Source organism: Papio anubis, chromosome 18, assembly GCF_008728515.1.
Source record: "Papio anubis isolate 15944 chromosome 18, Panubis1.0, whole genome shotgun sequence".
Taxonomy (NCBI): domain Eukaryota; kingdom Metazoa; phylum Chordata; class Mammalia; order Primates; family Cercopithecidae; genus Papio; species Papio anubis.
The window spans coordinates 21,812,587-21,834,384 of NC_044993.1; the positions used below are offsets into that span (position 1 = coordinate 21,812,587).

At 53.6% G+C, this 21,798-nt stretch overlaps 1 protein-coding gene across 13 annotated transcripts; it reads left to right on the top strand.

Moving 5' to 3' along the window:
* Nucleotides 1-1,019: 1,019 nt before the first annotated feature.
* DPEP3 (dipeptidase 3) lies at nt 1,020-19,143 on the top strand. Of its 13 annotated transcripts, none has more exons than XM_031657898.1 (14): nt 1,029-1,344; nt 2,201-2,520; nt 2,831-2,957; nt 3,274-3,403; nt 14,406-14,718; nt 15,039-15,165; nt 16,171-16,300; nt 16,390-16,531; nt 16,791-16,860; nt 16,969-17,145; nt 17,450-17,534; nt 18,032-18,107; nt 18,579-18,714; nt 18,806-19,143. In XM_031657898.1, exons 2-14 carry the CDS (start codon nt 2,246-2,248, stop codon nt 19,040-19,042), a joined length of 2,025 nt encoding a protein of 674 aa, XP_031513758.1. In that variant the 5' UTR covers nt 1,029-1,344; nt 2,201-2,245; the 3' UTR covers nt 19,043-19,143. The 13 variants fall into 13 exon arrangements, with proteins under 13 accessions (XP_003917126.3, XP_031513762.1, XP_031513764.1 ...); XM_031657899.1 differs by having other exon boundaries at nt 1,029-1,280; XM_031657900.1 differs by having other exon boundaries at nt 1,031-1,232.
* The last annotated feature ends 2,655 nt before the right edge of the window (nt 19,144-21,798 follow it).

The following is a 21,798-nucleotide window of genomic DNA, read 5'->3' on the forward strand; positions in this document are numbered from 1 at the left end:
TGAGACCAGCCTGGGCAACATGGCAAAACCCCATCTCTACTAAACATACAAAATTTAGCCAGGCTTGGTGGCACATGTCTGTAGTCCCAGCTACTCGGGAGGTTAAAGCACAAGAACCGCTTGAACCCAGGAGGCAGAGATTGCAGTGAGCCGAGATTGTGCCACTACACTCTAGCCTGGGCAACAAAGTGAGACTCTGTCTCAAACAAACAAACAGGCCGGGCGCCGGTGGCCTGCCTGTAATCCCAGCACTTTGGGAGGCCGAGACGGGCTGGATCACGAGGTCAGGAGATCGGGCACCATCCTGGCTAACACGGGTGAAACCTCGTCTCTACTAAAAAAAATACAAAAACTAGCCGGGCGAGGGTGGCGGGCACCTGTAGTCCCAGCTACTCGGGAGGCTGAGGCAGGAGAATGGCGTGGAACCCGGGAGGCAGAGCTTGCAGTGAGCTGAGATCCGCCACTGCACTCCAGCCTGGCGACAGAGCGCAGACTGCCTCAAAACAAACAAACAAACAAACAAACAAACAATAAAAGGTCCCCTTCGGCAGCAGTAGACGTGAGAGTTAACCCACCTCGAGCACTTGGTCATCAATCTGCCTTCCTCCTGGACAGCAGACACTGGGCAACATCAAATGTGCAGTCCCTGAAATACATCAAAGCTAGGATCACTTCCCCTCCTGGGTAGCTTGGGACCTCCAGTCCCTTTGGAAGAGCTGGCTTATTTTCTTTTTAGGAGGCCTTCTTGCATCTCTAGTTGTCAGGTTTAGGTCACACTACCCATGCACTGATCAGCCCTGCCACGTAGGGGAGACTCCAAAGATGGAGCAGCTCCAGTGGGTGCCAAGGTTCAGAGCAGAGTCTTGAGAGCCTGAGGGGCAGGAGGAGGCAAAGGTCTCTGAGGACCAAGGGGTTTGGCCACAGTCCCTGAAGCTCTCAGGTGGTGGGGCTTCTGTGAGCAGGCACATCCCTTATGCATGTGTGATTGTGTGCTTGTGTGCTTGTGTGGTTGGGGGGTCCTTCCTGGAGGAGGCACCTAGGTTGAGGGCCCCAGGCTGGGAATGGGGTGGGGCCTGTTGTCAAGGAAGAGAACTCAGCCCTGGAGGTTTCCGTGAGAGCTCCAGTCACAGGAGCCACAAGATAAGAAGAGTGTGGCTGCAGAACCCAGGTGGCAGGCCTTTCCTCAGGCCCCTTACTCCTGACCTGGACGAGGCTGGGGCTTCCTCACAGAGGTAGGAGGTATCCTGGCCAGCAGCGCAGCCAGAAGCTCTAGGAGGAAGGTGCTGTGGTCGGGGACTCTGCTGCCCTAGATATGATTTCATTTCCTTCCATGCAGATGGCTGGGTGGGTTCCTGCTCTGTTGAGTCAATGTTCCCCGGCAGTGGCCAGATGCTTGCTCTGCCCTCATCCCTCCACTGGGGTCCTGGGGAGGTGTGGCAGATCCTTAGGAAGGAGCTCTTTCCTAAGGCTGATTGGAGAACGTGGGGTGGGGTGGGGGGACAGAGGGGTGCTCCTGACAGGTCCTAGTAGCTGGGAGAGTCCCCAGGGTATAGACTTGAGGCCCTAGGTATAGACTTGAGGGCCTAAATTACGGGAGACAGAAGGCCAGGGCCAGGTGGCCCCTTCCTGAATCCAGTCCACAGGGTTAACCCCTCATTTCCAGAGCCTATCTCCTCCCCCACACCCACCCACACAACCCAGCACCAGGAAATCCAGAGCCCAGAGCACTGTGGTCACAGGGACACATGTGGCCCTGGGTGTGGCCGGGACACGTTGCAGGCGGCTGGGGACATGATGTGGTCCGCAGATCTCCCAGGGCAGGGCAGAGGGCCACTGTTTGGGAGAAGCACCCCAGGCCCTCTCTCTTAGAGAGGGGGCCTAGGGGCAGCAGAGGAGCCACGTGGGTTGGACCCCTGGGGACAGTGGGAGGGATAACAGGGAGAGTGGAGGGGCCTGAGACAGGCCGCGAGTGGGTGCCCAGGACAGGGATCCGCCCAGCTAGCGGGAGCGCCCTTGGGGATGACGGCGGGAGGGCTGGGCGCCCCCTGGTGGCCACACTGTGCGGTGCCGCCGCTCCCCGCACATCCTTCGCGGGGCCCTGTGACTTCGTTACCCTCCTCGTGAGGCCACTCCGCCGGGTGGCCTGAATCGAGGGTCAGGACTCCATCGTCGCGCTCTGCCCCTCGCCCGCCCCTCTCAGGCTCTCTGACCGCCACCCCTGCCCGCCTGCCCGGCCCTGCACAACATGCAGCCCGCGGGCCTTGAGGGTTCCGGCACGTTTGGTCGGTGGCCTCTGCTGAGTCCGCTGCTCCTGCTCCTGCTCCTGCTGCTGCTGCTCCAGCCTGTAACCTGCGTCTACACCACGCCGGGCGCCCCCAGAGCCCTCACCACGCTGGGCGCCCCCAGAGCCCACACCATGCCAGGCACCTACGCTCCCTCGACCACACTCGGTAGTCCCAGCACCCAGGGCCTGCGAGAGCAGGCACGGGCCCTGATGCGGGACTTCCCGCTAGTGGACGGGTGCGTAATTGCTGCAAGGGGGCTATGGGACTGAGCGCACTCCTGGGCAAGGGAGGGTCCCAGAGTATGCAGGGCTGTGGAGGAGGCTGCCTCACATCTCACCTGGATGCCCTCTCCCGTCATGCATGGATACTCTTTCCCCTCTGTCACCCCCTCTTAGGTGGGCACTCCTAGCCCGGGCCTCAGGGGGTCTCAGTATAGTCGTGTGACAATGTGGGATGGGGATCCCCAGATGTGTCCTTCCTGAACTGGAGGGCTAAGAGGCCCATCTGTCTGTTGTTCACCTGACCCTGCCTTGACATCCCTCCAGCCACAACGACCTGCCCCTGGTCCTGAGGCAGGTTTACCAGAAAGGGCTACCGGATGTTAACCTGCGCAATTTCAGCTACGGCCAGACCAGCCTGAACAGGCTTAGAGATGGCCTCGTGGGCGCCCAGGTACCACAGGGATATATGAGGTGCCACAGCATGGCTGCTGGGGTATACTGGAGAGAGTGGGGACCCCAGAGATCACAAGTTAGTCACATGAGAACTCAGTTACCATAGTGACCCAAAAAGTGTCATGATATGGATGCTGGGGGCTGCAGAGGCTACAATGAACCAGCATGGTGGCCAGGAAGACCCCGTGGAAGAAGCAGTGCATTACATGTGACCTCCTGGCCCACTGGGTGCTGTGTCAGCTGTGGAGGCTGTGAGCAGTCCAGGGTGCTCCAAAGCAGCCCCTGTCCAAGCCAACCCCTGGCTTTCCCCCTAGTTCTGGTCAGCCTACGTTCCATGCCAGACCCAGGACCGGGATGCCCTGCGCCTCACCCTGGAGCAGATTGACCTCATTCGCCGCATGTGTGCCTCCTATTCTGAGCTGGAGCTTGTGACCTCGGCTAAAGGTAGGTGAGTTGATGGGAAGTGTTAGGAACTTGATTGAGCTACTCCAGACCTTGAGAGTAATCACCTGACCTACCTGCCCCCAGCCCTGAATGACACCCAGAAATTGGCCTGCCTCATCGGTGTGGAGGGTGGCCACTCGCTGGACAATAGCCTCTCCATCTTACGTACCTTCTACATGCTGGGAGTGCGCTACCTGACGCTCACCCACACCTGCAACACGCCCTGGTGAGCCTAGCACAGATGGTGTGGGACTGCCGCGGCAGGGGCAGAGATGTGCCTGAGGTCACTGTGGTCCCAGAACAAGCTTTACCCATGGGGTCTGGCACTGACTCGAGTGGGGAGGGAAGCTGGGATTCTGGTTTTCAGAATATGACTGGACCCCTGGCCAGACGTGGTGGCTCACACCTGTAATCGCAACACTTTGGGAGGCTGAGGCGGACAGATGACTAAAGGCCAGGAGTTCGAGACTAGCCTGGCCAAGATGGTGAAACCCTATCTTGACGGAAAATACAAAAATTAGCCATGCGTGGTGGTGCATGCCTGTAATCCCAGATACTCGGGAGGCTGAGGCACGAGAATCTCTTGAACCCAGGAGGTGCAAGTTGCAGTGAGCCAAGATCGCACCACTGCACTCCTGCCTGGGAGACAGAGCGAGACTCTATCTCAAAAAAAAAAAAAGAAAAAAAGAAAAGGGGAAAAAAAAAAAAAGACTGGACCCAGCAGGGCACTCCTGCTGCCAGGCATGGCCCATTTGCATGGCCCATTTTGGATCCCTGTTTTTGTTTCAGGGGGTTGCAGGGATAGAGGGTGGGTAGGGCCTCTAGGCTCTTGAGGCCACGGAACAGCTACCAGTTAGACTGCTTCCTGGCCACCTGCAGGGCAGAGAGCTCAGCTAAGGGCGTCCACTCCTTCTACAACAACATCAGCGGGCTGACTGGCTTTGGTGAGGTGAGGACCCTGGTTCACAACTCCACCCCACACAGATGTGCACACCCCAGCTGTTTCTTACAGATAAATGTACACACATGGGCATCCCTGATACCCTTCCCTCAACATGTCCCTGCAGAAGGTGGTGGCAGAAATGAACCGCCTGGGCATGATGGTAGACTTGTCCCACGTCTCAGATGCTGTGGCACGGCGGGCCCTGGAAGTATCACAGGCACCTGTGATCTTCTCCCACTCGGCTGCCCGGGGTGTATGCAACAGTGCTCGGAATGTTCCTGATGACATCCTGCAGCTTCTGGTGAGAAACGGCCCAGCACAGAAACCTCAAGCAAGAGGTTCAAACCAGGAGCCCTTTGGCCAGGCACGGTGGCTCACACCTGTAATCCCAGCACTTTGGGAGGCAGAGGTGGGTGGATCACTTCAGGTCAGGAGTTCAAGACCAGCCTGGCCAACATGGGGAAAAGCCATCTCTACTAAAAATACAAAAATTAGCCAGGTGTGGTGGCATATTCCTGTAATCCCAGCTACTTGGGAGGCTGAGGCAGGAGAATCTCTGGAACCTGGGAGGCGGAGGTTGCAGTGAGCCAAGATCACACCACAGCACTCCAGCCTGGGTGACAGAGTGGGACCCTGCCACGGAAAACAAAGACAAAAACAAAAAACAGGAGCCCTCAAACCTGAGGCCCTGCTCCCTCCACTTCCTCTAACTTCAGGCTGAACACCTTTTGCTCCACAACCCCACAGTCCACACCCAGGAGTGGGGGGTTCTAGATGATAAATATGTATATTCCTCTACTCCTCAAAGTAAGTGCCAAGACACCTGTGCCAGACCAGGGCCTAGACTCCGCCATTCACACAAAACCATAGAGGTAAAATTTCCTCTGACTCCTGAAGCCAGGACTGAACACCCCCTCCAGGGATCCAGAGGGTGGCAGGGTGGGAATGCAGTTTGCTGAGGGGCCAGGCTGAGTGTCCACTTGCCCGCCCCTGCAGAAGAAGAACGGTGGCATCGTGATGGTGTCTCTGTCCATGGGAGTAATACAGTGCAACCCGTCAGCCAATGTGTCCACTGTGGCAGGTAACCCCTACTCCTGGGCTCTCTGAACAGTTCTGATTTGCACCTGAAGACTTGGGAGGGCCTCAGTACTGTCCCAGTGGTTTCACTGAAAAAAATGCAATGATAGACAGTACACAGCACCTTGGTCATGTGGAGCTGCAGCCACAGAGTCAATGCTGCAGTCCTGATGGGTATAAGGGAGGAAGCTACACATAGAACCTGAGTGCTAACTGTCTGCGCCTCTGCAGGGGGTCACAAAAGCACCCTGCCTCAGCCTCTGGCCAAGAGACTGGAAGGCCCCTTAGGTCTCTGGGGTCTTTGTCGATTGTACTCTTTGTCCCTCTGTCATCTCCCACAACCATAGAAAAGAGTTCCTACCGGCCAGGCGCGGTGGCTCACGCCTGTAATCCCAGCACTTTGGGAGGCCGAGACGGGCGGATCATGAGGTCAGGAGATCGAGACCATCCTGGCTAACATGGTGAAAACCTGTCTCTACTAAAAATACAAAAAATTAGCCAGGCGTGGTGGCAGGCGCCTGTAGTCCCAGCTACTCAGGAGGCTGAGGCAGGAGAATGGCGTGAACCCAGGAGGCGGAGCTTGCAGTGAGCCGAGATTGTGCCACCGCACTCCAACCTGGGCAACAGAGCGAGACACTGTCTCAGAAAAAATAAAAAAGGAAAAGAAAAGAGTTCCTACCAGATTCTAAAGAGACTAGAGGCAGGTTTAATCCTAGGTGGGAAATGGCCCAGACAGGTGGCTCTGTGGATCCACTCCAAACCTGAAGTCCAGGCCAGAACCAGCTGAATCCATTCAGGTCAAACCTCAGGGTTCTCAGGTTGCCAAGCTATGTGGCAGGCCATGAAGGAATTAGCCTGCCTGGCCTACAGGCTGCAAAGAGACTCACTGCCGTCCAGCCCAGTGGCACCCCTGCCCTGGAAGCCCTACGCAGCTGACTCTCCACCTGCCCCCTCCCCAGATCACTTCGACCACATCAAGGCAGTCATCGGATCCAAGTTCATTGGGATTGGCGGAGATTATGATGGGGCCGGCAAGTGAGTGCTTCCCTGTGGCTTGTCTGGAGCTAGCTGTACAGCAGTGGGGACTTCACGGTCACCATAGCCATCATGTCCTTTAGGCCTTGACCACCTGGCATCTCCCTACTCCCAGGATCAGTTCTTTGGGTTCTCCTGTTTGTCTTCATCCCAGTGACCCCACTTTGGACGTTATACTTGGCTAAACTACCAGACAGAGCTCATCCCCCAGCCCCAGTAGACCCACTCTCTCTAAACAGACCGTCAGCAAGGTCTGGTGTGTGCTGACCATCTTCTCTGCCCTGTGCACAGTGGCTGTGTTTGCAACCATTGTTTTCTGAAGAAGCTCTTCCTCTCCTTCTCCTTTTCCTTCTCCTTCTCCTTCTCTTCCTCCTCCTCCTCCTTTTTCTTCTTCATCTTCTCCTCCTCCTTCTTTCTTCTTCTCTTTCTTCTTTCTTCCTTTTCTTCTTCTCTTTATTCTTCTTCTTTTCTTCTCAGGGTATTGCTCCGTTGGCCAGGCTGGGGTGCAGTGGCGCAATCTTGGCTCACTGCAGCCTTGACTTTCTGGGCTCAAGTGATCCTGCCATCTCAGCGTGCAAGTAGCTGTGGCTACAGGCATGTGCCATCATGCCCAGATAATTTTATTTTTTGCAGAGATGGGTTCTCACTATGTTGCCCAGGCTGGTCTTGAACTCCTGGACTCAAATGGTCCTCCTGCCTTGGCCTCCTAAAATGCTGGGATTACAGGCCTGAGACACCTCACTGGGCCTTTTCTTCTTCTTCTTCTTTTTTTTTTTTTGAGATGGAGTCTCACTCTGTTGCCCAGCCTGGAGTGCAGTGGCGCAGTCTCAGCTCACTGCAACCTCTGCTTCCTGGGTTCAAGTGAATCTCCTGCCTCAGCTTCCCAAGTAGTTGGGATTATAGGCGTGCACCACAATGCCCAGCTAATTTTCTTTCTTTCTTTCTTTGGAGACAGAGTCTCACTCTGTTGCCCAGGCTGGAGTGCAGTAGCATGATCTGGGCTCACAGTAAGCTCCGCCTCCTGGGCTCATGCCATTCTCCTGCCTTGGCCTCCCGAGTAGCTGGGACTACAGGCGCCCGCCACCACGCCCAGCTAATTTTTGTGTACTTTTAGTAGAGACGGGGTTTCACCATGTTAGCCAGGATGGTCTCGATCTCCTGATCTCGTGATCCTCCTGCCTCAGCCTCCCAAAGTGCTGCGATAACAGGCGTGAGTCACCACGCCTGGTCTCTTTTTTGTATTTTTAGTAGAGACTGGGTTTCACCATGTTGGCCAGGCTGGTCTCGAACTCCTGACCTCAAATGATCCACCCACTTTGTCCTCCCAAAGTGCTGGGATTACAGGTGTGAGTCACCACAACTGGCCATTTTCTTCTTTTTAACTCTGATTGGTAGGGGGGATCATTTGCATTCAGTAAAAGGCATAGATCTTAATAGTATGATTCAATGAGTTTTGATAAATATTCAAGGAGGTTTTGAGGCCTCCTTCTGAAGGATGAAGAGCAGAGGAGGATTACCTACTCTCTCTAAGTCTCCACTTCCCATACCTGACTAGGGCTGGGGTTTCATGGACCCTGGACTGTGGTTCTCAGTCAGGATCAGGGAATCAGGTCTGAAACCCACTGGCTGGTGGCCACATAGATTCCCTCAGGGGCTGGAGGACGTGTCCACATACCCGGTCCTGATAGAGGAGTTGCTGAGTCGTGGCTGGAGTGAGGAAGAGCTTCAGGGTGTCCTTCGCGGAAACCTGCTGCGGGTCTTCAGTCGAGTGGAAAAGGTACTCTGGGCTGGGCAAGAGAGTAGCCGAGGGGTCTGAGCAGGTGTGTCGAGGACAGCTGTGGAAGCTGAGCACCAACTGCCACCTCTAGGTACAGGAAGAAAACGAATGGCGAAGCCCGTTGGAAGACAAGTTCCCGGATGAGCAGCTGAGCAGTTCCTGCCGCTCTGACCTCTCACGTCTGCGTCAGAGACAGAGTCTGACTTCAGACCAGAAACTCACTGAGATTCCCACACACTGGACACCCAAGTTATCAGCCAAGTTGTCACTCTCAGAGTCCTCCCCCAACATGGCCCCAGTCTTCACAGTTGTGGTCACCTTCCCAGTCCTTATTCTGTGGCTCTGATGACCCAGTTAGTCCTGCCAGATGTCACTGTAGCAAGCCACAGACACCCCACAAATTTCCCCTGTTGTGCAGGCACAAATATTTCCTGAAAATAAATGTTTTGGACATAGAACCAGACATGAGTTTCCTTCTCTGCAGTGGGGTCTGGTGGCATAGTCTCCCAATGCTGGTGGTTGGTAGGGGAATCCTTCATTTCAGCCACCAGTTGTTCAAGGAAAGACTGTTGGCAGGAGCCGGAGGTGACCCAGGTGGTTGGGCTCAGCACTGGATGAAAACAGTGGTGAATCCGGTGGCAGGAGGTAGACCCTATTCCGTATTCCTTCTGAGTAGCTTATCTCTTACTTTTTATTTTTACTTATTTATCTATTTATTTTTGAGGCAGAGTCTCACTTTGTCCCCCAGGCTGCAGTACAGTGCCACAATCATAGCTCATTGCAGCTTTGAACTCTTGGGCTCAAGTGATCCTCCTGCCTCAGCCTCTCAAGTAGCTGGGATTATAGGCATGCACCACCACACTCAGCTAATTTATTTTATTTTATTTTTACTTTCTGGATTTTTTTTTTTTTTTTTTTTTTTTTTTGAGACGGAGTCTTGCTCCGTCGCCCAGGCTGGAGTGCAGTGGCACAATCTTGGCTCACTGCAAGTTCCACCTCCCGGCTTCAAGTAATTCTCCTGTCTCAGCCTCCTGAGCAGCTGGGACTAGAGGCGCCACCACCATGCCCGGCTAATTTTTGTATTTTTAGTAGAGATGGGGGTTTCACCTTGTTGATCAGGCTGGTCTCGAACTCCTGACCTCAGGTGATTCACCTGCCTCGGCCTCCCAAAGTGCTGGGGGATTACAGATGTGAGCCACCGTGCCTGGCTTTTTATTATTTTATTTTTTATTATTATTGTTTTGAGATGGAGTCTCGCTCTGTCGTCCAGGCTGTAATGCAGTAGCGTGATCTCAGCTCACTGCAACCTCAGCCTCCCGGTTTTTTTTTTTTTTTTTTTTTTTTTTGAGACAGAGTCTCGCTCTGTAGCCCAGGCTAGAGTGCAGTGGCCGGATCTCAGCTCACTGCAAGCTCCGCCTCCCGGGTTCACGCCATTCTCCGGCCTCAGCCTCCCGACTAGCTGGGACTACAGGCGCCCGCCACCTCGCCCGGCTAGTTTTTTGTATTTCTTAGTAGAGACGGGGTTTCACCATGTTAGCCAGGATGGTCTCGATCTCCTGACCTCGTGATCCACCCGTCTCAGCCTCCCAAAGTGCTGGGATTACAGTCTTGAGCCACCGTGCCCGGCCAGCCTCCCGGTTTTAAGCGATTCTCCAGCCTCAGATCCTGAGCAGCTAGGACTACTAGCACGCACCACCACGCCCAGCTGATTTTTCTTTTTTCGGCAGAGATGGAGTTTCACTATATTAGCCAGGCTGGTCTCAAACTCCTGACCTTGTGATCCACCCACCTTGGCCTCCCAAAGTGTTGGGATTATAGGCGTGAGCCACCGCATCCGGCCAGCTTTCTTTTTTTCATCACTTCACTTAGAAGGAAGATTTTTAATATTTTTTTATAGAGACAGGGATCTCCCTATGTTGCCCAGGCTGGTCTCCAACTCCTAGACTCAAGCAATCCTCCCACCTTGGCCTCCCAAAGTGCCAGGATTACAAGAGTGAGCCACCATGCCCAGATGGAGTAGGGTAACTTTGATTTACCTAGTCAACCATAAGCAAACATTTTAAACTGTGCTTATGTATTATTTTGATAACATTTAAAAAATTAATTGTAACTTCATGCCCTCTCCTTTCATGTGTCTAATGTAGGAAATAGGGAGTCCTCTGAACCTCTTCCAGTTCTGGGGGCTGCCCATTAAAATAATACTTTTTTTTTTTTTTTTTTTTTTGAGACGTGGAGTTCGGCTTCTGCTTCCCAGGGTTGGAGTGCAGGGCCGGATTCAGCCACTGCAAGCCCGGCCTCCTGGCTCATTCTCTGCCTCAGCCTCCCGAGTAGCTGGGACTACAGGCGCCCGCCACTGCGCCCGGCTAGTTTTTTGTATTTTTTAGTAGAGACGGGGTTTCACCGTGTTAGCCAGGATGGTCTCGATCTCCTGACCTTGTGATCCGCCCGTCTCGGCCTCCCAAAGTGCTGGGATTACAGGCTTGAGCCACCGCGCCCGGCCTTTTTTTTTTTTTTTTTTTTTTCCTGAGACAGGGTCTCACTCTGTCACCGCTGGAGTGCAGTAGCACGATCATGCCTCACTGCAGCCTCAACCTCCTGGGCTCAAGTGATCCTCCCACCTCTGTTTCCTGAGTAGCTGGGGCTATAGGCGCGCACCACCATGTCCAGATAATTTTTGTATTTTTTGGAGAGACGAGGTTTCACCATGTTGCCCAGGCTGGTCTCAAACTGCCAGACGCAAGTGATCCACTCACCTTGCCCTCCCAAAGTGCTGGGATTACAGGCATGAGCCTCTGCACCCCGCCTAAACAATTTAAAATAATAGGCCAGGAGCGGTGGCTCACACCTGTAATCCCAGCACTTTGGGAGGCCAAGGCGGGCAGATCACGAGGTCGAAGATCGAGACCATCTTGGCTAGCATGGTGACCCCCCCATCTCTACTAAAGACACAAAAAATTAGCCGGCTGTAGTGGCACACGCCTGTGGTCCCAGCTACTCAGGAGGCTGAGGCAGGAGAATTGCTTGAACCCAGGAAGCAAAGGTTGCAGTGACCTGAGATCACACCACTAAACTCCAGCCGGGGTAACAGAGTCAGACTCCATCTCAAAAAAAAAAAAAAAAAAAAAAAAAAACCCAAAACAACAACAAAACAAAACTAAAATAATAATAATAATATAGGAAACAGCTGTACATGCAATTCTTCTACACTTTTCTTAAACTATTAGCAAAGTTGCCATTCTTCATGTTGTTACAAGTCACTTAAATAAAGACCTTCATGGCAGGTCGGGAGACCAAAATAAACATGACCTTTCTCTGCCCTTCCTGAGAGAACCAAAGCTAGAAGCAGCTGGGTCACACTTGGCCATTAACCCCCAGGCATGAGGAGGAGCAGACAGCAACAAACAAGGGGAAGTAGTCACCAGAGGCCAAGGCCCTTCTCGATGTGCCCTCTCAGAAAGGGATGCACATTTATCAGGGAGCCCAGGTGGAAAAACAAGAGACAGAAACAGATGCAGAGGGAGGATAATTTAGATTCGGTTTGTATCATTGACCTTTCTCAGCAGGACCTGGTTCAAGCCGAGGGGTTCAGATGCTACCCAGATGCAGGGTTTGTTTTTTTTTTTGAGACGGAATTTTGCTCTTGTTGCCCAGGCTGGAGTGCAGTGGCGCGATCTTGGATCACTGCAACCTCTGCGTCCCAGGTACAAGCGATTCTCCTGCCTCAGTCTCCTAAGTAGCTGGGATTACAGGCACCCGCCACCATGCCCGGCTAATTTTTGTGTGTGTGTGTATTTTTAGTAGAGACAGGGTTTCACTATGTTGGCCAGGCTGGTTTCCAACTCCTGACCTCAGGTGATCCACCCACCTTGGCCTCCCAAAGTGCTGGGAATATAGGCGTGAGCCACAATGCCCGGCCTTTTTTTTTTCTTTTCTTTTTTTTTTTTTTTGATACAGGGTCTCACTCCCATTGCCCAGGATGGAGTGCAGTGGCAGGATCTCAGCTCACTGCAGCCTCAACTTCCTGGCTTCAAGTGATTCTCCTACCTAAGCCTCTGGAGTAGCTGGGACCTCAGGTGCGCACCACCATGCCTGGCTAGTATTTTGTATTTTTAGTAAAGATAGCATTTCACCATGTTGCCTAGGCTGCTCTCAAACTCCTGGACTCAAGCAATCTACCTGCCTTGGCTTCCCAAAGTGCTAGGATTGCAGACATGAGCCACTGCACTGGCCCAGATGCAGTTGTTTTGTTTGTTTGTTTTGAGACGGAGTCTCGCTCTGTAGCCCAGGCTGGAGTGCAGTGGTGCAATCTCGGCTCACTGCAACCTCCGCCCCCCAGATCCAAGTGATTCTCCTGCCTCAGCCTCTTGAGTAGCTAGGATTACAGGCAGGTGCCACCATGCCTGGCTAATTTTTGTATTTTTAGTAGAGATGGGGTTTCACTGTGTTGGCCAGGCTGGTCTCAAACTCCTAGACTCAAGCAATCTGCCCACCTCAGCTTCACAAAGTGCTGGGATTACAGGCATGAGCCACCACACCCGGCCCGAGATGCAGTTTTGAAATCCATTTCCCCTGCAACAGGAAATGATGAGGGGCTGTTGGAAGCTGCCTTGTGTTGTCTTGAAGGAGGATTTCTGCCCCAGGTGAAATAATGTGTCAGAGCAAGCCCCCTCGTGCTCTCAGGACCAAGAGCCCTAGTCTGATCTTGTCCCACAACTCCATGCCTTAGAGGATCCACCTGTGCCTCCTCCACAGCAGTTGTTGTAATGCCCAAACTAGATCTCTGCTGGGCTGTTAGCCAACACAGGATCCCCTCTCCACTCCTCCTGCCTGATCCAGACCCCATCCTTTCAAGCAAGGTTCAGCTACTGCTGTGGTGCTTCCACCAACCCCCTATGACCCTGATTAACCCTCACCAGCACTACCCATGAATTTCCTTAGCCAGTATCACCATAATACAGAAAGAAATGAGATGCAAACTGATCAGGGTGTAGGTAGATCTCTTGCTGAGAGGGCCACTATTAACTAACATTTGATGTGTAGACTCTTCTGGGTCTTTTTGTGTGTGTATATTAACATATATAGAGAAAAAATATTCAACACTAAATGCTAAAACAGGTCCAGATGCAGTGGCCCATGCCTGCAACTGGAACACTTTGGGAGGCCAAGGTGGGAGGATCACTTGAGGCCAGGAGTTTGAGACCAGCCTGGACGACACAGAAAGACCCTATCTCTAAAAAAGAACTAAGGCTGGATGTGGTGGCTCATGCCTATAATCCCAGCACTTTGGGAGACCTAGGTGGGCAGATCGCTTGAGCTCAGGAGTTCAAGGCTGCAGCGAGCTATGATCACCCCACTGCAACTCCAAGGAAAAAAGCTAAAATAATGATCCCCCATAAAAATTGTTCTTAAATTTCATTTTCGGGGCTGGGCACAGTGGCTCATGCCTGTAATCCCAGCACTTTGAGAGGTCGAGGCAGGCAAATCACTTGAGGTCAGCAGCTCAAGACAGCCTGGCCAACATGGTGAAACCCCATCTCTATTGAAAATACAAAAATTATCCAGGCATGGTGGCGAGCGCCTGTAATCCCAGCTACTTGGGAGGCTAAGGAAGGCGAATGGCTTGAACCCACGAGGTGGAGGTTGCAGTGAGCCGAGACTGCACCATTGCACTCCAGGCTAGGCAACAAGAGCCAAAACTCTGTATCAAAACATGAAATGAAATGAAATGAAATATCTATAGTGAATCTTTTTCTGTCAGTCAAAACAGATCGAATTAACTCTTCTGAGCCTCAGCTTAGAGTATTTTAACTGCCTGGGAGCTGGGCACAAGCCAGCAGTTAACCCCCACGTGGGCCTGGGTAGGAGGTGAAATCAGGAAGATCCCTGGGCCCCTACTAGTTCCCCGCCTGGCCTGCTCCCCTACTTGTCTTGGGGGGTCTACGGAGCTAGCATTGAGGGTGGAAGGGCGAGGGGTCCTCGATGCTGCAGCGGCGGTTCCGGCCCATGGGGGCGCTCTCCTACCTGGAGACGGAAAAGCCGTGGCGCCCCCTTGCGTGGCTCTTCGGTCGCAGAGTCGCGTGACTTCAATCCCCTGTTCGCGAGGCCACGAGGCTGGGTCGTCATGGTCCGGACCCCATTGTCGGCCTCTACCCGTCGCCTGCTCCTCCTAGGCTCCTGCGGTCGACCCCAGCGCCATATGCAGCCCACAGGCCACGAGGGTTCCCGCGCGCTCACCCGGCGGCATCTGCGGCGTCTGCTGCTCCTGCTATTGCTGTTGCTGCTGCAGCAGCCAGTAACCCGCGGGGAGACCACGACGGGCGCCCCCAGAGCCCTCTCCACGCTGGGCTCCCCCAGCGCCTTTACCACGCCAGGAGTCCCCAGCGCCCTCACTACGCCAGGCCTCACTACTCCAGGCACCACCAAAACCCTGGACCTTCGGGGTCGCGCGCAGACCCTGATGAGGGATTTCCCCCTCGTGGACGGGTATGTAGGTGCAGCGTTTGGGCAATGCAGGGTGAACACACCCTTGGGCAGGAGAGGAGGTTCTGACATGCAGGGCTATCCAGGAGGCTCCCTCACATCACCCCTGGATGCCCTCTCTCCTCCATCACCCATGGGTGCCCTTCCCCCCATTGCCGCATTCCTGGTGGAACCTAACCCCCTCCCTCCAACCCGACTTCGGGAGATGTCTATATGGTCTGTGTGAGGAGCTGCCTGGTGGGGTGGGGGAGGGTAGACCCAAGCACCTGGTGTATCCTGACTGATCTGAAGGCCTTGTTTCCATCTGACCTTCACACCCCCAGCCACAATGACCTGCCCCAGGTCCTGAGACAGCGTTACAAGAATGTGCTTCAGGATGTTAACCTGCGAAATTTCAGTCACGGTCAGACCAGCCTGGACAGACTTAGAGACGGCCTCGTGGGTGCCCAGGTACCACAGGGACACACAGGGTGCCAGAGCATGGCTGCTGGGGGATGTTGGGGTCACAGAAACCTGGGTCGGCCAGCCTCTGGGTGACTAAATACAATGGGGCATGCAGTGTGCCATCATGTGGCTTCTGAGGAAAGTGGGGCCTTGGAGGCCAAGACAGGCTAGCTGCATGGATGCCCAGGTTCTGTGGGAACATGCAGAAAATGACCAGAAAATCCCTGGTGTGGGGTCAGTCTGCTGTAATTACAAAGGACATAGTGGATTGCCTTGGGGCATTCACATAGCACATGGACTAACAGCAGTTTTTTGCTTGTTTGTTTGTATTTTTGAGACAGTGTCTCCTTCTGTAGCCTAGGCTGGAGTGCAGTGGCACGATCTCAGTTCGCTGCAACCTCTGCCTCTCAGGTTCAAGCAATTCTCCCTGCCTCAGCCTCCTGAGTAGCTGGGATTACAGGCACTCACCACCATGTCTGGCTAATTTTTGTAGTTTTAGTAGAGACAAGGTTTTACCATGTTGGCCAGGCTGGTCTCCAACTCCTGACCTCAGGTGATGCACCCTCCTCGGCCTCCCACAGTGTGAGAATTACAGGCATGAGCCCCTGGGCCTGGCCGTAACAGTAATTTATGATGTGTTGTGAGTCCATCATTTGACTGCTGGCAGCCATCATCAAGGAACCAGGGCTCAGTGGTTCACAGCTGTAATGCCAACACTTTGGGAGGCTGAGGCAGGAGGATTGTTTGAGCCTGGGGGGTCAAGGCTGCAATGAGCCATGATCACACCACTGCACTCTAGCCTGGGTGACAGAGCAAGACCCTGTCTCAAATTTTAAAATAAAAAATATAAAAATAAATTTAAAAAAAGTCATCGAGGTACCATGGAGTCATGTAGTGCCTCGCTTGGGGCCACTGACCCAAATGGGTATTATGGGGTCTGAGGCAGGAGTGGCAGGCCTAGGGGATGAAGACCACCCTGGCCTCATTCTGGACCCCTTGACCTACCCTCAGTTCTGGTCAGCGTCCGTCTCATGCCAGACCCAGGACCAGACTGCCGTGCGCCTCGCCCTGGAGCAGATTGACCTCATTCGCCGCATGTGTGCCTCCTACTCTGAACTCGAGCTTGTGACCTCAGCTGAAGGTGGGCCCGCAGATGAGAGGATAGTCAGGATGTCACTCTGGAGATTCTGTTCCTGGGATCTAACCACTTGACTCTCTACCTCCTTCTAGGTCTGAACAGCTCTCAAAAGCTGGCCTGCCTCATTGGCGTGGAGGGTGGTCACTCACTGGACAGCAGCCTGTCTGTGCTGCGCAGTTTCTATGTACTGGGAGTGCGCTACCTGACACTCACCTTCACCTGCAATACACCATGGTGAGCACAGCACCTGGCCAGGATGCTAGATGGCATGGTGTGGAAACTGTCCCATCCGTGGCATGGGTGTGACCAGGCCGTTGAGGATAAAGGGGTCTGCAGAGGGAGGCTGGACACCCAGCGGGTCTCTCACAGTCCCAGAAAGCAGCTGGTCCTGCACCTGTTCTGGAAGTGGGATGGATGGATAGACCCAGGGCTCCCAGGACCTGATGGCCCAAGGTGTGATCAGCTAAATTGCCCTTCCATGGCTGTCCTGCAGGGCAGAGAGTTCCACCAAGTTCACACACCACATGTACACCAATGTCAGCGGGTTGACAAGCTTTGGTGAGGTGAGGACTCCTGTTTTGTACCCCACCCCACCTGCTCCCTATGGATATGTGTATACACCTTTGCATCCCAACACCCTCCCCCACAAAAAAAACTAATTGTTTCTGCAGAAAGTGGTAGAAGAATTGAACCGCCTGGGCATGATGATAGATTTGTCCTATGCATCAGACACCTTGATGAGAAGGGTCCTGGAAGTGTCTCGGGCTCCTGTGATCTTCTCCCACTCAGCTGCCAGAGCTGTGTGTGACAATTCGTTGAATGTTCCCGATGACATCCTGCAGCTTCTGGTGGGTGGCCATCCCAGCTCTCAAACCTAGGGCTAGGCGTGTGTTATCCAAAGGTTCTTGACCCTGAGCAGAAAAAGCCACCAGGCCGGGTTTCACACACCCTTGAACCACAGGCTGGTGAATCCTCCATCCCTGAAACTCAATGCCAAGTCATTTCCACCCAGGGACCCACAAGCCCAGAGAGGTGAAGCCTCTTCCAACCCCTGAAGCCAGGACGGAGCACAGTCCTACCAGGGCCCCCACAGCACAGGAGGCATGCTTTCAGGCCAGAAGGGCTGAGATGAGTGTCCCTTTATCCATCTAGAAGAAGAATGGTGGCATCGTGATGGTGACACTGTCCATGGGGGTGCTGCAGTGCAACCTGCTGGCTAACGTGTCCACGGTGGCAGGTGAGTCCCACCTCAGCTTTGTGCAGCGCCGGCTTGGGCTGTGGCTGCCAGGGCTCTCAGGACGACTCTAGCAGTCTAGTGCACCTGCTGGGCAACGGGCAGACCTCCCAATGACCCAGAGGCAGCAGACACGGCTCTTCAGTGCCACCCAGATCTGCAGGCACAGAGTCGGCGCTGATGGGTTTGATGCCTCTTGGTTTTGCTCCCGATCCTTGAACTTCTCTCATTCCCCACATGTCTGGGCAGGACAGGCTGAGCCCCACCAGGCTCTCAAGGAACCCAGAGGCAGGGTGGCTCCTGGGCAGGAAAAGGCCCAAAGGGGTGGCTCTGAGGTCCCCACTCTAGGTCCATGGACCAGCATGTAGCCGCTTCAGGACTCATGACTGGCCATGAGCTAGCTCTGTGGAGCCAACTGCCACAGCCTGGAGTGCTGGGGACAGGGCTGGTGCCAGGGTCTAACTCCAGCCTAGTGCTGCCCACACTCACCTCCACCTTAGATCACTTTGACCACATCAGGGCAGTCATTGGATCTGAGTTCATCGGGATTGGTGGAAATTACGACGGGGCTGGCCGGTGAGTGCTTCCCTGAGGTTTCTCTTAGGCTGGGGTGCCGCAGGGAGTCCTTTAGTCTTCGTTCCCATCCTGACATCCTCCTATCCAGGCCTCAGCCACAGGCTCTGGTCTCGTAGCCCACCTGACACTCCCCACTCTCAGGGCCTGTTTCCTAGGTTCTCCCTGTCCCTTCAGTGGCCCAGTGGCCCTACTCCAAGTTGTCATACTTGCTAAATACTCCCCTCCCCAGGCAGGGCTCATCTGTCCAAGATAAGCTCCACTCCCAGCCCTGCAGACCAGCTGTGGGCTGACCATCTGCTCAGCAGGTGGAGGCTACAGAAGCCCAGTCCTCCAGGAGCCTCCACAGTTGCATTCACTAGCCTGAAGAACTTGGCCTTCAGTTTCCCCTGTGTGACTAGGGCTGGTGGGTAGCAGGCCCTAACCCAGGATCAGGGCTGAGGTCCCACAGCTGGCTGGTGGGTGGCCACACAGGTTCCCTCAGGGGCTGGAGGACGTGTCCACATACCCAGTCCTGATAGAGGAGTTGCTGAGTCGTAGCTGGAGTGAGAAAGAGCTTCAAGGTGTCCTTCGTGGAAACCTGCTGCGGGTCTTCAGACAAGTGGAAAAGGTAAGCTGGGCTGGTGGACAGGATGGTTCAGTGGTTTGAGCAAGGGAGAGGATTGCTGTGGGAGCCTCTGACTGCGGACTTCCTCCCCCAGGTGAGAGAGGAGAGCAGGGCGCAGAGCCCCATGGAGGCTGAGTTTCCATATGGGCAACTGAGCACATCCTGCCACTCCCACCTCGTGCCTCAGAATGGACACCAGGCTACGCATCTGGAGGTGACCAAGTGGCCAACCAGTCGGGTCCCCTGGAGGTCCTCAGATGCCTCCCCATACCTTCTTCCAGGCCTGGTGGCTGCTGCCACCTTCCCAACTATCATCCAGTGGCTTTGCTGACACAGCCGGTCCCCCAGAGGTGACTGTGGAAAAGTCTCACGAAGCCCCCTGTCCTAGTTCTTTCATAAGCATATGCTTAGAATAAACATTTTACACATGGAGCCAGGTGCACATGTCCTTCCTTCTCCCTAGCGGGAGTGGGGGCAGGTGGGCTCTTGGTCAGTGAGGGATCTTGTGGTCTAGTCACAGCTGGTCAAGGTGGGTGCTTCCCACTCACCTCCAGCTTTGGCTCTCTCAGGAAGGCCAGAGGCATCTTATGAAATTCTTAAGCTAAAAGCTTGAGCCCACAGAAGAACACAAAGGAAGTGAGTTCAGTTTCAGTCCCTTCGTGGAGTGTGACAGTGGGGTGCTTCCCAGTTTCTCTCCAAGAGGTTAAATGTGTTTGTTTTCTTTAGAAGCTTATACTGGCCGGGTGCGGTGGCTCAAGCCTGTAATCCCAGCACTTTGGGAGGCCGAGACGGGTGGATCACGAGGTCAGGAGATCGAGACCATACTGGCTAACACGGTGAAACCCTGTCTCTACTAAAAAATACAAAAAACTAGCCGGGCGAGGTGGCGGGCGCCTGTAGTCCCAGCTACTTGGGAGGCTGAGGCAGGAGAATGGCATGAACCCGGGAGGCGGAGCTTGCAGTGAGTTGAGATCCGGCCACTGCACTCCAGCCTGGGCGACACAGCGAGACTCTGTCTCAAAAAAAAAAAAAAAAAAAGAAGCTGATACTATTTATAGAATAAAGAACTTGGCCGGGTGCGGTGGCTCACACCTGTAATCCCAGAATTTGGGAGGTGGAGGCGGGCAGATCATGAGTTCAGGAGATCAAGACTATTCTGACTAACACAGTGAAACCCCGTCTCTACTAAAAATACAAAAAATTAGTCGGACGTGGTGGCACGTGCCTGTGGTCCCAGCTACTTTGGAGGCTGAGGCAGGAGAATCACTTGAACCCAGAAGACAGAGGTTGCAGTGAGCCGAGATTGCACCACTACACTCCAACCTGGGCAAAAGAGTGAGACTCCGTTCCCGCCGACCCCCCTAAAAAAGAATAACTTGTTTGGAATTATCTGGAGAGTACCTTTGTAAAAGATTTCTCAGATTAGGTCCTCTGATTTTTTAAAAAAACTTATTTTAAAATGTGGGGGTGCAGAATCACCAAATCTTAAAAAAAAAAAAAAGGAAAGAAATGAAACTCATGGGGTCTGCATGACTCACTCGAATGGCCTCTTCCTTTGGCCGCTTTCCTCTCCAGTTGGGCCAGAGCCAGATCTAAGTTTCTTCCATGGGAACCTTGAATTGGGAGAAAGAATGACTCCAGTGCCACCTATGTTATAAACCAAGGGTCTATATATGTCTGGGTCTGTTCCATTTATTTGGACTATGTGTTTATCATATTAATACCACACTGTCTTCATTACAGCAACTTTAAAATAAGTTTTGAGGCAGGGCACGATGGTTCATGTCTGTAATCCTAGCACTTTCGGAGGCCAAGGGAGGCGGATCACTTCAGGTCAGGAGTTTGAGATCAGCGTGGCCAACATGGTGAAACCCCGTCTCCACTAATAATACAAAAAGTAGCTGGGCATGGTGGAACATGCCTGTAATCCCAGCTACTCAGGAGGTTGAGACATGAGAATTGCTTGAACCTAAGAGGAGGAGGTTGCAGTGAACTGAGATCACACCAGTGCACTCCAGCCTGGGCAACAGAGTGAAACTGTGCCTCATAAAATATAAAATAAATAGCCGGGCATGGTGGCTCACGCCTGTAATGCCAGCACTTTGGGAGGCCAAGGCAGGCGGATCACAAGGTCAGGAGATCGAGACCATCCTGGCTAACATGGTGAAACCCCATCTCTACTAAAAATACAAAAAATTAGCCCAGTGTGGTGGCAAGCACCTGTAGTCGCAGCTGCTTGGGAGGCTGAGGCAGGAGAATGGCATGAACCTGGTAGGCGGAGCTTTCAGTGAGCCGACATCACACCACTGCACTCCAGCCTGGGAGATACAGCAAGACTCCGTCTCAAAAAAAAAAAAAAAGAACAAGCAGAAATGTAAGACCAGGCACCCACCCTATACCCATTAAGCACTTAACCACCATATGCTTTTTTCTTTTTTCAACCCAGGCTGGAGTGCAGTGGTGGGATCTTGACTCACTGCAACCTCCGCCTCACAGGTTCAAGTGATTCTCCTGCCTCAGCCTCCCAGATAGCTGGGATTACAGGTGCCCACCACCACGCCTGACTAATTTTTGTATTTTTAGTAGAAACGGGGTTTCACGCCGGGCGCGGTGGCTCAAGCCTGTAATCCCAGCACTTTGGGAGGCCGAGGCGGGTGGATCACGAGGTCAGGAGATCGAGACCATCCTGGCTAACATGGTGAAACCCCGTCTCTACTAAAAATACAAAAAACTAGCCGGGCGTGGTGGCGGGCGCCTGTAGTCCCAGCTACTCGGAGGCTGAGGCGGGAGAATGGCGTGAGCCCGGGAGGTGGAGCTTGCAGTGAGCCGAGATCGCGCCACTGCACTCCAGCCTGGGCGACAGAGCGAGACCCTCTCTTGAAAAAAAAAAAAAAAAAAAAAAAAGCAGGCCAGCCACCTGGGAGGTCGAGGCGGTTGGATCACCTGAGGTCAGGAGTTCAAGACCAGCAAGATCAATATGGTGACACCCCTGCTATTTTTTTTTTTTTTTTTTTTTTGGAGAGAGAGTCCTGCTCTGTCGCCCAGGCTGGAGTGCAGTGGCGCAATCTTGGCTCACTGCAAGCTCCA